Genomic DNA, 14,769 nt, shown 5'->3' on the forward strand with positions numbered 1-14,769 from the left:
TCTCCGGTCGCTCTCCCTGCTTTGGCCTTAGCTAGGGACACGGAGAAAGTATTTCCCTCGGATATTACATACTCTGAAAACCTTCCTTACATACCTCTTGCTTTAAATATTCTGCCTTTTTGACATTTTGCTAAAAATCCACCCAGCCTTTTTGCAAAGGCCTGAGGTAAAACTTCACGCTCTCTTTGGGAAAGCAACGACTTTCTGTGTGAAAGCTGGGACTGTTCCTTTAAACACAACCCCAATATGTCTGGGTATTTCAGCACATATGGGCCACGATGGTTAAACCTTACCCAGCTGGTCCGGCCGTTCTGTTCGTGGCTAAAAGGGAGGGTGGTGAGAGACGGAGCAAGCTGTGAATGCTGCGGGTTGCAATCCTGCAAAGGCAGGCTGCAGGCAGAGCAGGAGGAGGCGATGCATGCGGAGCCGGCAGCCCGGCTTGCTGCGCCGCAGGGGACGGGGGTCTTTGCGAGACATTCTCTGTGGGGAAGATGATGTCCTTGGAAGTATGAACTCGAAGGGGCCTTTAAACCACATGTGGGCGCTTTGTTCTCTATTTTCTGCCCTTCTCTCCCTTCCCCCTCCCGCCTTTTGTCATTTCTCAGGCTGGCTCTCACATGAGTCCCCTCTTCCCAACCCGTCCCCTGTGGGGACAGCCCCTTTCAGAGGCTTGTATGGTGCTCCTGCGAAAGCAGGGATGTGGGATGGAAAGGCTCTTGGGCAGGATTTTCCCTACCAAGGGAGGATGACAGGTTTCCTTCCCTTTGGAGGCCAAGGAACTACCCCACGGTGACAGCTTTACAGGGAAATGGTGGTGATGCTGTCGATTATGGGGGGATCTGTGGAGCTGGAGGTGCCTGAGCTCCCGGCAGCAGTGGGTGGCCACTGCAAGGCCGGGGCAGGGGCTCGCACCCTGCCTCTCCTGCCGGGGCAGGGGTGCTGGCGGGATGCACTGGTGCTCTGGCTGCCCCCCAGGAAGTCCCCGCTGTCCACTGCAGCGCAGTGCCGGGGAGAGGGGCTTTGCTTTGCTTCCTTTCTTCTTCCTCATGTGCAGCCTGAACACCTTAATTTCATCTCATTACTTCCTGCCTAAATAATTCCCGTTTCTCCTGGGGACCATATTTAAACCTTTGATCTTCTCTGAAGTCTCACAGTCCTGATCACATCCTTTCTATTTAAATGAATCAAATGCCTTTTTGACTCATGATTTATAAATTTGCCCACAGAGGAATAGAGGCAGCCCGGACACGGCACACCTCGAAATCACCCGCAGTGTCTCTGGCAGGAGCTGGAGCACCCTGGGCTGATCCAGAGCACCTCTGGCCAGACCTCCGTGCAGAAGGACCTGCCTGGCTCCTCTGCCCGCTCCTTTGCCGCATCTCGTCGTCCCCCTGCCTCCCTCTGCCCTCCCGCCTGGCTCTGCCATTGCCTGGGCTCAGGCCCAGCCAGGGAATGGCCATCCCCAGGTCAGGAGAGGGTGAATGTGCCGGTGGTTGATGGATGCCGTCTCCCTGGAGAGGGGCACAGCTGCTGTGCTGCACAGCCCCGGCCCCCCATCTCCTGGGGATATCGCTGATCCGTGGCACGAAGCAGGACCACAGAGCACAGCTGGAGGGGTGGAGAAGAGCGGCCGCACAGGTACTGGTGTCCCGGACACTGGCTCCTCAGCGCTGAGGCTGGTGGTGGAAGGGCTGGAGGACAGTGGGTGTTGCTGGAGATAGATGAGGCAAGGATGAACATGTTGCTCCATCACGCAGCGGTGGCGAAGTCAGGGAGCACGTTGACTCCAACCCCGGGGGATCGTGGCAGGGAGGGCTGAGAACTCCTCCTGGCTGAGCCGGGGCTGTGCTATGGAAATACCCAGCAGAGGCCCCTGCACCGCTGCATGTGGCGCCAGACCTCTCCTGCCTGTTTGCTGTGGGTGCTGGCCCTGCATGTGTTGTACAAGGCACAGGGACAGACCTCCTCTCCAAGCCCGTTAGGGAAGCAGCTAACTAAGCTCTGCAGTGTCCCTGGGAGGTCGGTAGGAGATGTGCCAGTGCCGCAGCCGTCTCCCAGAGTCTGCACCAGAGCGGGAGCTTTGCGCTGCGCCCCGGGACAGAGAGGGCTGCCTTGCATCTCCTCGTTTGAACGTGCACTTACTCCTGGTGCTCGTGGGGTGACGCAGTGCCCAACGCCCCAGGACAGACACCCCGATGTCCTCCGCCTCAGCTGGGCTCAGGACAGAGGGCTCCTGGCTGGGATGCCCCAATGCTCCCACCGGCCCTCGGCATGGCTCCAGCAAGGCCGGGCAGCGGGGAGGGAGCCTGTACAAATATTATTGTTGTTATTATTACCCATAAATATATGCAGGCACTTAACGACCTTGGCATGGAGCATTTCCTGGGGATTAATGACCAGTTGGCGTTAATGGTCCTTAGCTGCACCTCGGGCCATCAGCTCCTCCCAGCCCATCATTAATCCACAGGAAAAGTCTCAGGCATCGATCCTCATTGCTTAATTAATAAATGCAACTTGTCTCCCCGCCTGAGATTTACAGACACGCGCTGCTTCTTTCCCTACTGCTTTGAAGGTGACTTTTTTAGCACAGGTCCCTCATGCCGGGAGGCCCTCGTGGGTTTTTGTTTCCTGGCATTTATCTGGGTGTGGGTCATGGCAGCAGGAAAGTCTTTTCTCTCCTGGGTAGGAGGGAAGGAACTGAAACGCTGCTGGGTTTGGGGTTTCTCCAGCTAACGTGGCACAGCATGAGGAGCACATCTTTCCCACCAAACGCAAAGGCTTGATTATCTTCAGCCGAGCGCATCCAAGAGCCTGGGCAAGAAGGAGCATGAGCTGGCATGGAAGAAGATGGTAATTCTCCAAGGCCTTAGCAGGTTCTATAATAATCGGTGTTTTTTGCCTGTGAGTCACAATTCATCTCTAATCTTCCTCAGGGGAGGTGGGATTTGCTATATTTAGTGCTCACGACTGCCACTTTCCTGGGTTGAGCATCCCGCTGAGCCTGGGCACTCGCTGCACGGATGCCGACCTGGCAGCCGACGTGGAGACGCGGCTGCATTTAAATCCCATTCCCTGTTTCTCTAGCCTTTACCACCGGTTGGCTTTGTGCAGTGGGTGCTGCAGTATAAATCACGCTAATTCCTGAGGTGCTTTTCCGCGGTAAGTCTGAAATTCCCATTTTGGTTCGCTGGCTTGCCTGGTGAACTAAATTATTTTCATAGCCCCTTAAGGGCATATTGTCAGCCCAGACTTACTGCCGTTATACACCATATCTGAAACATTAATATCTCTTCTAAATATAGTGTATTGACAAGGTATCTGGTATAGTGTAAATCCTTGGGACATTTGATCCAGATCATTAAAACTGAGTGAAGGAAGGGAGGAATAGATCAAGTTACCTTGCTGCTCTTAATTCAAACAAGCGATGAATTATTCATTCTGCTATTATTTCTACAGTCCTCCCACTTTTTCTTTCTTTCTTTCTTTCTTTCTTTCTTTCTTTCTTTATTTATTTTTTCCTCCCAGATAGACAGCTCCGAAAGGATGCTCGGGCACCAGTGAGGGAAGATTTGCCAGCCAGAGGATGGGGTGCGTGGGGGCGGGCTGCCTGGCAGCGCTGGCCGTGCTGTGCGGGGCTCTCGGGGATGCTCCCAGCAGAGGTAAGAGCCCGGTCCCTGCTCCCAGTGCGGACCCTGGGGCCAACGGGCATCCATGGTCCCCGGGGAGGAGAGGGCTATTTGTGGGCACTGCAGTGGCTCTGGGGTGCGAGCGGGTCCCGGCTCTCAGCCCAAGCAAGGAGAGCAGCTTGCTCAGGCCAGGGGCCCCCCGGCTTGGCCTGGGGAAAAGAGCTGGGATCTGCGGTCACCATGCGTGGCAGCAAGCGCAGGACACTGCCATGTGCGTGAGTTTCTGCTTCATGCTTGTTTTACTGAAGACTGCAGGTAGGGGTTGTCCTGTTGTGGTGTCCAGGTGCTTTGCTGAAGCCTTTGTTATCTTCTGGAGTTGCACGTGCCTATATAAATATACACACACATACACATATACAAATATATGTGCATGTATTTATGCATGTGTATGTTGCTATGCATGTAATAAACCCCTCACCTTACCTGGATAAAATGCCCCCCGGGACACGGGGCAGGGGTTAGCAGACAACAACTAATTTGGGGGGCAGGGTGGGCCAGGTCAGCCCAGTAGCTCGGCTAACGAGCAATACCCCTCCCTGAAAACAGCAGGGTCTTTCTCACAAAAGGGCTGCATCAGAAATCAAAACCCATCCCGGCCCCGGTGTGGGTGTTCCTGAGGGGCAAGCGGCTGCCCCGCTGCCTGGTGCTGCCTGCTCAACCCCTGCCTGCACCCACCTGGGCTTCCCAGAGCATCCTGAGGCATCCAGCCCTTAATCCATCAGTCTGCCCACCCCGTGGCTGCTCACCCCTCCCGCGGGCTCCCCTCTTGGGTATTTCTTTCAATAACATTATTCCTTTAGTACCAGCCCCATATTACTTTATTGCTTATCCCCAGTAATTAGCAAGGCGATTTTAGATCTGGCCAGCTCTGCTGCTTGTGCCAACACACACACACATACATACACACCCCCCTTACCCATTTGCCGTGGTGCTGCATCACACACATCCACAGGATCCCCCCCTCACCGGGAGGTCACCACACCAGCGAGCGTGATGAAAAGCAATGCGCGCTGGCTGACTATTGATTTGCAATATGCTTGGCCCAGATTGATGGCAGTGAGCGCCCAGTCTTGTTTAGGGACCCACACGTGTCTCCCGGGGGCTACACAGGGTCTGCGTCCCTCCCAGACATGATGTATGTGCCCGCTATATCAGCCTCTTCACCCCCAACCCTAATCAGACCCAGGGGCAGGTGGCAGCCGCCTCCCCCCCGCCTTATTTTATAATAACCATGTCTCAGTATAAAGATTTCATTAGAAAATCGATCCCTACATGCGTAACTCATTGTTAAATGCATCAAGCCCTTCACCCCTCTTTCTCCCAGCTTGAATTCACCAATACTACCGTTATATGGAGGGAGCATCAGCAGCAGGAGGCACAAAGCTGAAGGGCTGGGCAGCGGGGGCACCGGGGAGGCTGGAACCACTGAATGATTAAAACTCACTCCCTACTTTCTTTTTCCCAGCAAGAAATGGATGGGGATACCGTGCCGTCACCAGGAGGATGAGCTCACAGGCACGGCCGAGCCCTGCTGCAGCCATGCCACAGGGCAGCACGGGGGCAGCAGGGCGAGAAAGGGGTTATGTGGAGGGATGAAAGGTGATGGGGGAGACATGTGTCCTCCAGGGAGAAGGGGTGGCCGAGCCCAATGGGGGTCTGCAGGGTGCTGGTGTTCCAGTAGTGCCAGTGGTGGGATGGACCTGGTGCTGTGCACCCTGTCTCCGTCCTTTTAGGCTTCCCCTGGAAAGGGGATTTCACAGCCACCTCTGTGTCCCCCAGGCATCAAATGTGGGGGGGTGCTCTCAGCACCCTCTGGCAATTTCTCCAGCCCCAACTTCCCAGGGCCGTATCCCTACGAGACAGAGTGCATGTGGCTGATCGTGGTGGCCGAGGGCTCCTCCGTCCTGCTCTCCTTCAGCCACTTCGAGCTGGAGTACCATGCCGCCTGTGCCTACGACTACCTCCAGGTCTACAATGGGGCTGCCCGGGACCGGGGCAACCTCCTGGGCACCTTCTGTGGCCGCAGCCCCCCACCACCCTTTGCCTCCGCCTGGCATGTCATGGCCGTTGTCTTCCACTCCGACCGCCACGTGGCCAAGCGTGGCTTCGCCGCTGCCTACCGAAAAGGTAGTGGGGAGGGATGGCAGTGGTGGAGCGTCTGTCCATCTGTCCTCCCTCACCATCCTCATCATCCATCCCTCCCTGCAGATGCCTGCGGCGGGCAACTGACGGGGCTGTCCGGGGAGATCGCCAGCCCCCGCTACCCCGAGAGCTACCCCAATGATGCTGAGTGCCGCTGGAGCATCGGGGGGGCTGGTGGCAGTGGTCCCCTCACCCTGGTGTTTGCAGACTTCCAGGTGGAGGGGGGCCAGGGCTGCGGCTTCGACTATGTGGTCCTTTTCGATGGCCCCACCACCGCCGCCCCCTGCCTGGGACGCTACTGCGGCAGCACCCGCCCGCCCCGCACCGTCTCCTCTGCCCCGCACCTCCTCGTCCTCTTCAAGTCGGACTTCAACATCGGCGGCAGGGGCTTCAAGGCACATTTCTACTCAGGTGCGGGGGTCTCAGGGGGGTGGGGTGGTGGGAAGGATGTGGGGATGGGTCCCCAGGGTGGGGGTGGTGATGCTCTCCCTCCTGCGGCAGCAAGAGGAGATGACAGTGGAGGGGAGCCCTTTGGGGAGAGCTCATGAGATGGTGGTGTGAAGTGTAAACCAACACACAATGCAAATGGCATCATTGTGTCTCTCCCAGGCCCTGGGTTGTCTTTCTCTTGAGCAAGAGACAGCCTTCTCCCTTGCTCATGCCGTTCCCTGGGGATATGGGTTTTCCCCATCTGCTTTTGTACAACTTTGGCCACCTTGGGCGTTGCCATCCCCCAAAACTCATGGGTGTTCATTGACCAAACACAAGGCTGGGGAGCAGTGAGGTGGAGAGCAGAGTATGCTTTAGCAATAAAACAAGTGATCACTCAGCTGCCGGCTTGTCCATGCTGAGGGGGCTTTAGGTTTGCTTTCATTTTTTCCTTTCCCCTTTTTCCCTGAGCAGGTGAGTGCCAGGAGGTGTTCACTGCCATCAAAGGGAATTTCTCCAGCCCTCGGTACCCCAACTTCTACCCCAACAACCTCAAGTGCCAGTGGAGCATCCACCTGCCCCCAGGCTACCGGGTCAAGGTCTTCTTCTTGGACATGGAGCTGGAGGACCGGAGCAGCCTGACAGGCAGCTGCGACTATGACCGCCTGTCTGCCTTCGATGGCAGCACCGAGAATGGGTCTCTGCTGGGGCAGTGGTGCGGGCGAGAGAGCCCGGCGCCCATCACCTCCCGCCACAACCAGCTGCTGCTGGTCCTCCACACTGACCGCAACATGGCCAAGAGGGGCTTCTCCATCACCTATGTGGGAGGTAAGGTCTCACCTGGGTGCTCCACAATGCTTTATTTCCATTGGGACACATGCCTGAGACCATGTAATTTCCAGAAAGACCCTGCAGTGAAGGTACCCGTCTGCAGGAGCAGAGCACATGGCTTTTAGGGATGGGGTGGAGAAGACGCAGTGGGGTAGCTCCAGCTCTCACAGAGTGTGAGATGCACATGCTCCACGTCGTATTTAGTATTCAGGAGATGCTTTCCAGCTTCTCCTCCCCATGTCTCTGCTGCTGCCATGCTCCTGCTCCTCTCTCAGGGCATGAAGGAGAGAAAACCCAGGGGGTTTTTAGGGGACCAGAGCTCCAGGGGAGGTGACCAGCTCAAGCCTCACAACCCTGTTCCCTGCTCCCCAGGATGCTCCGGCCTCACCGGCACATGGCTGAGCAGGCAGACATAAACCATGTCCTCTCCTCCACTGGCAGCAGCACCAGAGGGGCAGGACCCCCGGGGCACAGCGCTCCCAAATCCGCCCAGCCAGCCCTGCCCGGCACCTCCCCACCACCAGTGTGCCCCGTGTCCCAGCTAGTGCATCCGCAGCTGGTGGGAGGAGCAGTGTGTAACCTTCCTCATGTATTTGCCAACCTTTGCACTTCAAAAGCCAGCAAATTTATGGCGTTTGTTGTATTTCAAGATAATTACATCTGAGCTGCCCTGTGTGTCAGGGATGATTCAGACAAGGGCAGCCTCACCGACAGGCTGGAGCCAGAACAGGGCTGCTGGACGGGTGGCACAGGAGCTGGGGGTGGCTGGCCCTGGGTTTACAAGCTTTTATCCCTCAGCAGCAAAATGGTTCCTCGTTTCCAGTGTGGCAGAAGGGATTGGGTGGTATGTGGCTCTAGGGGTAAGGGAGGAGATGGAATTTTGTCCTGAGCCTCTGCAGCCTCTGGAGGAAGAGAGGTTGTACTGGACATCTAGTAGGGCTTTATTGTGCACAACAGGTCTGTCCGTGTTCTTGTCCTGCTTATTTCTTACTGTTTTACAGCAGTGTGCAGGGAGAGGAATCTTGGCCTCACTGTGTCTGGTCATGGAGAAACCCTATTCCCAATGGAAGAGCTTGCAGACAGATAGATGAGATGCTAGCTGAAGAGCGGGGGAAAGCCCCATCACGGAGGGGGACATGACTTCTCCTGCATCCCCCGGTACATGCTGGCAGATGTGTGTTGGGGGAGGACAAAAGCTTGGACACAAAACCAAGCCTTCCTCTGTAAAGCTAAGGCTGCCTGCTATGTTTGCCTGGCAATTCGGGCATCTGCTTGCAATTAGCAGCCTGTGTGGCACATCCAACCACCAGCGCTCTGCCAGGAGAGCGGCTGCTCTCACCGGGAGGCACCAGCCTCTCCCTGCTGTTGGCTTCCTTGCGAGCCCTCGGTGGCAAAGGAGCACCTCAGCCTCCACATCCACAGCTCTTCAACCATGCAGATATATTCCTTTCGAGCCCGTGAAAGGGCATGACTTGGGCTGGGCATGTATGATTTATGGCCATTTGAATGAAAGCCTTCATGCCAGGAGAGAGGATCCATTTTCTTTTCCTCCTCCTCTTGATCTAATGCACTTCAGTTATTTGGTAAATCGTCTAATGGTTTTATAATGCACTAAGTGAAGCAAAGTGACACTATTTTTTCATATTGATTTTATTGCGTCTTACCAGTTTCATAAGGCCAAGATTCAGAGGGAGCTGGAATAATTCAATAATTCATACTGCCCAAGTGGTTGGTTCAAGCTGAGTGAGGATTAACTTTAAAGAGGTGGGCATTTTTCTCCCTGCTCCTTTCCCTGTATGGATGCTTTCTGCATCCAGAGGGGCCAAATACGGTGCCAGAGAGTGATGGAGAGGGGCTGGGTTCCCCATTGCCCCACTCCTCGGCATCATGGGCAGCTCAACAGCGGCTCCCTCCATGCACTGTTCGCCAGCTCCCCATTAAAAAAATAATGTTCTGGGTGTGGTGGAGGGCTAATGATGCTTGGGACAGGACCTGGCCTGGGCCATCCCCAGGAGGGTGCCCCGGGGCTGAGGACCCGGCTCACCCTTCCCCAGGGACCATGTGGCAGCCTCGCAGCTGCACCATTCCAGGGCAGGCAGGTGTGGAGGTCCCCCAAGATGCGTTTTCTCCATTTTGTCACTGTAAGGGTCTCTCTTACAGGAGTGTTGTAACATGTAGTGGAGCTCTGTGCCCATGGCAAGCCATCAGCAAAGCTCTCATGGTCTAATCCTGGGCAGCAACTCAAATGTTTTGCTGGCTTTGCAATGATGGAGAGCAGCTCCTCTCACAGGGTATATCCTTCCTTGCTTATGGCAGTGACAGCATGATGGTGTTGCCTGTAATGGCACTCAGGTGTCACTTGGAGAGCTGGGAAGGAGAATGAGGTTCAAGAGGGTTGTTGGTGGTGTCTCTCCCCAAGGCAGAAAGCAGGGCTGTGCCTGGGAGCCAGCCGTGTCTGACCTCGGCATGGGGCAGGGCTAAAATATGGACGTATAAAATAATGCTTTCTGCATTTTGGGTGTAGCTCCCTTTTGCCTGAAAACTCATCTCATCACGTGAGTTCTGCGGCAGTAAGGCCAGGTACTGCGCGATGACAGCAAACTCATGAGGCCAATGTCCCTGCTACTCCTGCTGCCATCAGTCGCCTGCTTCATGTGTGATGGGGACAGCAAGCTTTGAAAATGTCTGTGGCTCTGCACTGAGCTACTGCAGTCACTGCAGCCTGGGGAAATCCCCTCCTGACAGACCTTCACATGTACCTTGTTTTCTGCCCCGACAGTTGTGCCCATGAACGTCAGCTGCACCCGGACAGACTTCCACATCCAGATCCCCGTGAAGTCCATAGCCCAGCTGGAGAGGAATAGGATTTATTTGGGGACCCCCTCCTGTGCAGCGCAGGTGGTTGGTGGGAACTTTAAAATACACACCAGGTTTGACACCTGCGGCACTGAATCCCAGGTAAGCGGCTGGCAAACCTTCCTTTAAAGCAAGCTGAGTAGATGGTTAGCCCCATGCCAGTTGTACCGGCCGCAGAGAGGAGTTCCCAGTCCCTCTCCCATCTTCCCAGAAGATGCTTGTCTAATTCATGGCCAACTGCCCTCCAAACCCCTGTGAAAATGAGCTGCACAAAGCCCTGACAAGCCGCAACCCTTGTCTTGCAGAAACGCAACAACACGTCTGTCATCATCAGCACCCTCTACATCGATTTTTCAGTGGGCGACCGGGAGGACATCCACCAGTACGAGGTGCAATGTGAGCCGAAGAGGAAGGAAGCCTCAGTGACCCTCATCGCCGGCCCTGACCCATCCAGGCTCAGCCAGGCAGAAAACCTGGTAGATGCCCAACAGCGGGATGGGGGACCGATGGACACCCGCGAAATCAAGAGCCAGGACACCAGCGACATCGTCTTCATCAGCATCTGCATCCTGGCTGGGCTTCTCATGGTCATCGCAGTGGTGGGGCTCGTGCTTCTGTAGGATGCTGCTCCCCAAACCTGCGATGCCAGCCCTGCTCGGGGTGGAAACACACCCCAAAAACCTACCCTCACTCCACATTGAGCACTAGCAACACAGCTGCTCAAATGGAGTCACAGCTCCCAGGCCCCGAACCAGAGCCTGAACGCAACATCCACCTCCTCCCAATGCCTGAAAAATCTGGGCAATGGGCAGCCGTTTCCCTTCCCAATTTGTTTTCTTCTGTCTCAATCTGTCCATTTGGCTCAGGAATGCAATTCTTGTACTTCCTAACTCTTCCTGCACCTGCTTCAATTTGTTTTCCCTCTGGTGCTGCTGCTTTCGGGAAAGTAACATTGTTTGCCGATGGCTGCAAATCATCCTGTCAATTATTTCTAGCTGAATTCTTGAAGGTACAAACCATCCCCTAATACAGCAATATTCCCAACAAATATTTTCCACGCTCCCGCCCGTGCTCGGGGGGGTACCGCAGAGCTGTGTTATAGGTATCTCCGCTTGGCAAATATAGTTGTAGCTCATGTAGATGCTTTCAGGCGGTGTATCTGGATGTCCACAGGCAATGTGATGAGATGCATTCGCTGGGTGCCCTGGAGCTCCTCGTTTGATCTTCGCATGTTGTCTAATCCACCTGTTGCTCACAGGACTCACCTGAGTGCTTCAGCCACCAGCAGCTGCAGGGAAGGAGAATGATCTCTCTTCCCTGTGTTTTCCTGCTTTCCAGCATGCCCAGGTGTCCACCGTTTGAGCTCCATACTGGCATTGCTCCCGGAGTCTGAAACCATGGGCACAGAGGTTTTGGTAACCTTTTGAAGATGGCCTCAGCAGGAGGGGCTGGGTCCCTGGGGACTGACACGTTTTTTGCTGCCAGCCTCAGTGACACCAGACCTCCACCCTTGCTCCTCACAGAAGGTGAGCTCAGCAGCTGAGAGCACAAAAATAGGAGTCCTGTGGCCACCTGCACCTCCAGAAAACTTGGGTTCCTCCCCAAGAGCCCTGATGCTACTGACTGCTGGATGGCCAAATAACCCCCGCCTGCCTCTTCTGCTGTACCAACACCAAGGAAATTCCCTTTCAGCATCACACAGGGGGTGGCTATCACAGAGCAGCCTGTGTTTGTCCTGGCATGGGTCAGAGCCAGCGTATGGTGAAGCCAATGTGAAATCTCGCTGCAGAAGCAGGGTGAATGCAGCCCTGGGAGCCTGGCGTAGGGGCCACCCACCCCAGCCTGTGTAAAACACACTGTGGTGCAGGGAGAGATCTTAAAATGTTCAAATGTGGTCATTCAAGGGCAAAAAATTGAAGTTGAGGACAGCAGGTAATCCAGGAGCCCTTTTTTTGGTAGTGTTACCTCCCAAGGGGAATCCACCCTAAGGAGGGTACTGGCTATTCCTGTGACAGCATCGCACCGCACAGCAAACCCCACTTGCTGCTGAATCCACCTGCAGGATTTTTAGCAGGGGTCAACAGGACAGTCTCGTAGGTGAAAGGCTTTCCTGACCGATGTTCCTGCTTCCCACACCTGCTGGGACAGGTCTGTACCTGCTGCTGAGCATCAGAGGAAGCAGCAGTAAAGGAAAAGGATGGTGATCAAGCAGCTTTTCCTCCTGGTTTGCACCAGCCCATGGATGCCTAAGAGCGTGTCTGGGGAGGGAAGAAGGCACAAATCTGCGCATGCCTCCTAATGAGGAGCCTTCGTTATCGGAGCCCTGATTGATTTGGTGTTTGTTGGTGCAACACGTCGGCAAATGTGAGATTTCTGAGTGAAATATTTGCCAGCACTGTTAAGCTCCATTAAGGCAACATTTTGAGAGTGTGTTGTGTACGTAGACGGGAAACAAGGCCAGACCCCGCTGCTGCCTGCAAAGCCTTGCTACCAGTTAATTGCTAGGTATGTAACTGTCAGCTTGAGACGATAGTTACAAGATTTGACAACTGAAGAAACTTAAAGATATAATTAACCTTCCTGGCAGCCCAGATTTTGCTGAAACAGGAGAACGCCGCAGCCCACTCGTGCCTGGCGGGGACCCCGCAGCACCCAACAGCATCCAGCCCCTCACCTGCAGGATAGGCACCTCCTTGCCCTGCCAGAGCCTCCAGCACCCTGCGATTTGCAAGGAAAAAGGCTTTTCTGGGCAGCTGTTGGTGGTGCACTCAAATAAGGAGCTGGACCTGGCCCCAGAGTCCAGCAGCAATATGGGCTGCTGCTGCACTCGCCCCAGGGAGGGTTTCCAGCTCCAGCTCTGGTCTGAAGCCACCCGAGCATCCCCAGGTGCAGCACTCGCCTGCATGTATGCAGGATGCAGGACTGGTGCTGCAGGAGCAGCTCTGCTCCCCTGAGCCAAGGAGTTCCCCAGCACTCCCAGCCCTGCAGGGCATTATCCAGTAGCTCATGGCCGGGGCAATTAACAGGACTTGAAGATGCCATAAGAGCACGGGGCAGAGCGAGGCCATGTAGCCACTCGAGCCAGTCATCCCCCTCGGAGCGAGGAAAGCCTCCCGTGCTCACTGAGTGTCAGCCCTCCTCGGCCTCCGGTCATGCTCCGGCGTGTCTCAGCCTCTCATTTTCTCCATTAGGTTTTGGCATCCAGTCTCTCCCTGCCCCGCAGGATTTTGCTCACTGACGTCCCCTGTTAAACCACCTCTTCCCTGATATACAGGGCCCTCCCTTTCTGTTCCAAATTTGACACCCTGGGAAGCTGCTGCGGCAAAAAACCTGGCGGTGTCACCACCAGCGCTGGCCAGGAGTCCTCTGTGCTCTCAGATACCCAACACCACCAAGCGTGCCCGAATTAAAGCCATGCTGGCAGCATGGGGCAAAGGGGACATCATGGGGACAGAGGTAACACCTGAGTTTGGGGCCCCAGTCATCCTCCTGGTTTGGTGGCCAGGACATGGGAGCACCACCTCTCCCCAGATGATGCAGGATTGGCTTCCATCCAAAACAGCAACAGCCCCCCAGCCTCCTGCGCTGCCCATGATAACTCCATCCGGATTTCCAGCCCAAACCTGATTCCAGCTGGTTTATCCCACTTGCCTCCCCACTCCCCAAATCACCCAATAGCTTCCTTCCCCCCACAGTGTCTGGCTGTCCCCCTCCCCAGCACCCTTTTCCCAGCGGCTAGTGGCAGCCCAGGAGCGTGATGCTGCTGGCTGAGATGTGGTTGCAGAGCAGGACAGCCCCAGCATCCCACAGCAGTGCACAGAAAGACCTGGCAGCACCGATGGCACATCTCCATCCCTGTCCCTGTCACACCCAGGGCAAAAGCCCCTTGTAGCCATCACCCTCCCAGCCTCAGGCGACCTTTCCCCGTCAATGGGGCTTTGCACAGGGCGCTTCGTGCTCGCCCGGCTCCCAAGCGTGACGGGGAGTGGCTGTGCTCTCCCCTCCGGGGTTGGGGCTCACCTGGCTCTCCCAGAGCCATCCCTTGCCTTTCCCGTGGCCCAGCCAGCCCCTGCCCACAGCCGGCTGTGACAGGGACACCTGGCATGGAGGGGGCTCGGGGAGGCTCCGGCTCATTTGTCACTGCGATAAGCAATGCGATGCAAAATGAGTGGGAGCTGCAGAGAGAGCTTACGGAAAGGGGGCAGGAGGAGAAAGGAGAGGTGTAACTAGGGGATGGAGCTATTCTGGCCTTGCAAATTAATTTTAATAAGAAATCTGTGTTCATCTGATCTCCTGTGTGCAACCAAAGCTCTCCAGAAGTGGATTGAATGAGATCTCTGTGGCCTGGAGGCTGTCCCTGCCACCACCCGCGCTGCTGCTGAGTGTGGCCACACCATGGGCCGGAGCAGGGGTGGCACCCACAGCAGTTCTCCTTCAGCAAGAACATCCGTCCTCCTCCCTTCAAGTGAAGACCCCAGCAGCACAGGAGGTCGCGTTGGGATGGCCAGGAGGGGAGAAGATCCCCAGTGAGCGGGTGCGAAATCCAGCTGGGGAAGGGGACGGTGCAAGCCCACAGCCTGAAGAGAGGGACTGCCCAGGTCATTTTGTGAAACAAACCTTCTTTCTCATGTAAAAGCCGCTAAGATGAGTTGCAAACAGATATGAGGAATCCATCACCAGGGCTCCTTCCCCTCTGCCATGCCCACGTTTGTCACGCATCGGGCCTCAGTTTCCCTCGTTGGTGTTTGCGCAGCACTTCCCGAGCAGGCAGGGAGAGCGGCGGGTGTAGGCAGCACTCCCGTTACTCATCTGATTATTTATTTAG

The 14,769-nt window shown here is 55.7% G+C and overlaps 1 protein-coding gene across 2 annotated transcripts; it reads left to right on the forward strand.

Moving 5' to 3' along the window:
* Positions 1 to 2,832: 2,832 nt before the first annotated feature.
* Positions 2,833 to 11,038, forward strand: CDCP2 (CUB domain containing protein 2). 2 transcript variants are annotated; one of them, XM_087733258.1, is made up of 7 exons: positions 2,833 to 2,863; positions 3,526 to 3,659; positions 5,420 to 5,813; positions 5,895 to 6,239; positions 6,732 to 7,085; positions 9,868 to 10,046; positions 10,250 to 11,038. In XM_087733258.1, the coding sequence occupies exons 1-7, from the start codon at positions 2,848 to 2,850 to the stop codon at positions 10,562 to 10,564; spliced, it is 1,737 nt and encodes a 578-aa protein (XP_087589384.1). In that variant the 5' UTR covers positions 2,833 to 2,847; the 3' UTR covers positions 10,565 to 11,038. The 2 variants fall into 2 exon arrangements, with proteins under 2 accessions (XP_087589384.1, XP_009459519.1); XM_009461244.2 differs by lacking the exon at positions 2,833 to 2,863 and having other exon boundaries at positions 3,584 to 3,659; positions 5,466 to 5,813.
* Positions 11,039 to 14,769: the final 3,731 nt, after the last annotated feature.

This window comes from Nipponia nippon, unplaced genomic scaffold (genome assembly GCF_047370975.1).
Source record: "Nipponia nippon isolate SJK-2023a ecotype South Korea unplaced genomic scaffold, ASM4737097v1 scaffold_5, whole genome shotgun sequence".
Taxonomy (NCBI): Eukaryota; Metazoa; Chordata; class Aves; order Pelecaniformes; family Threskiornithidae; genus Nipponia; species Nipponia nippon.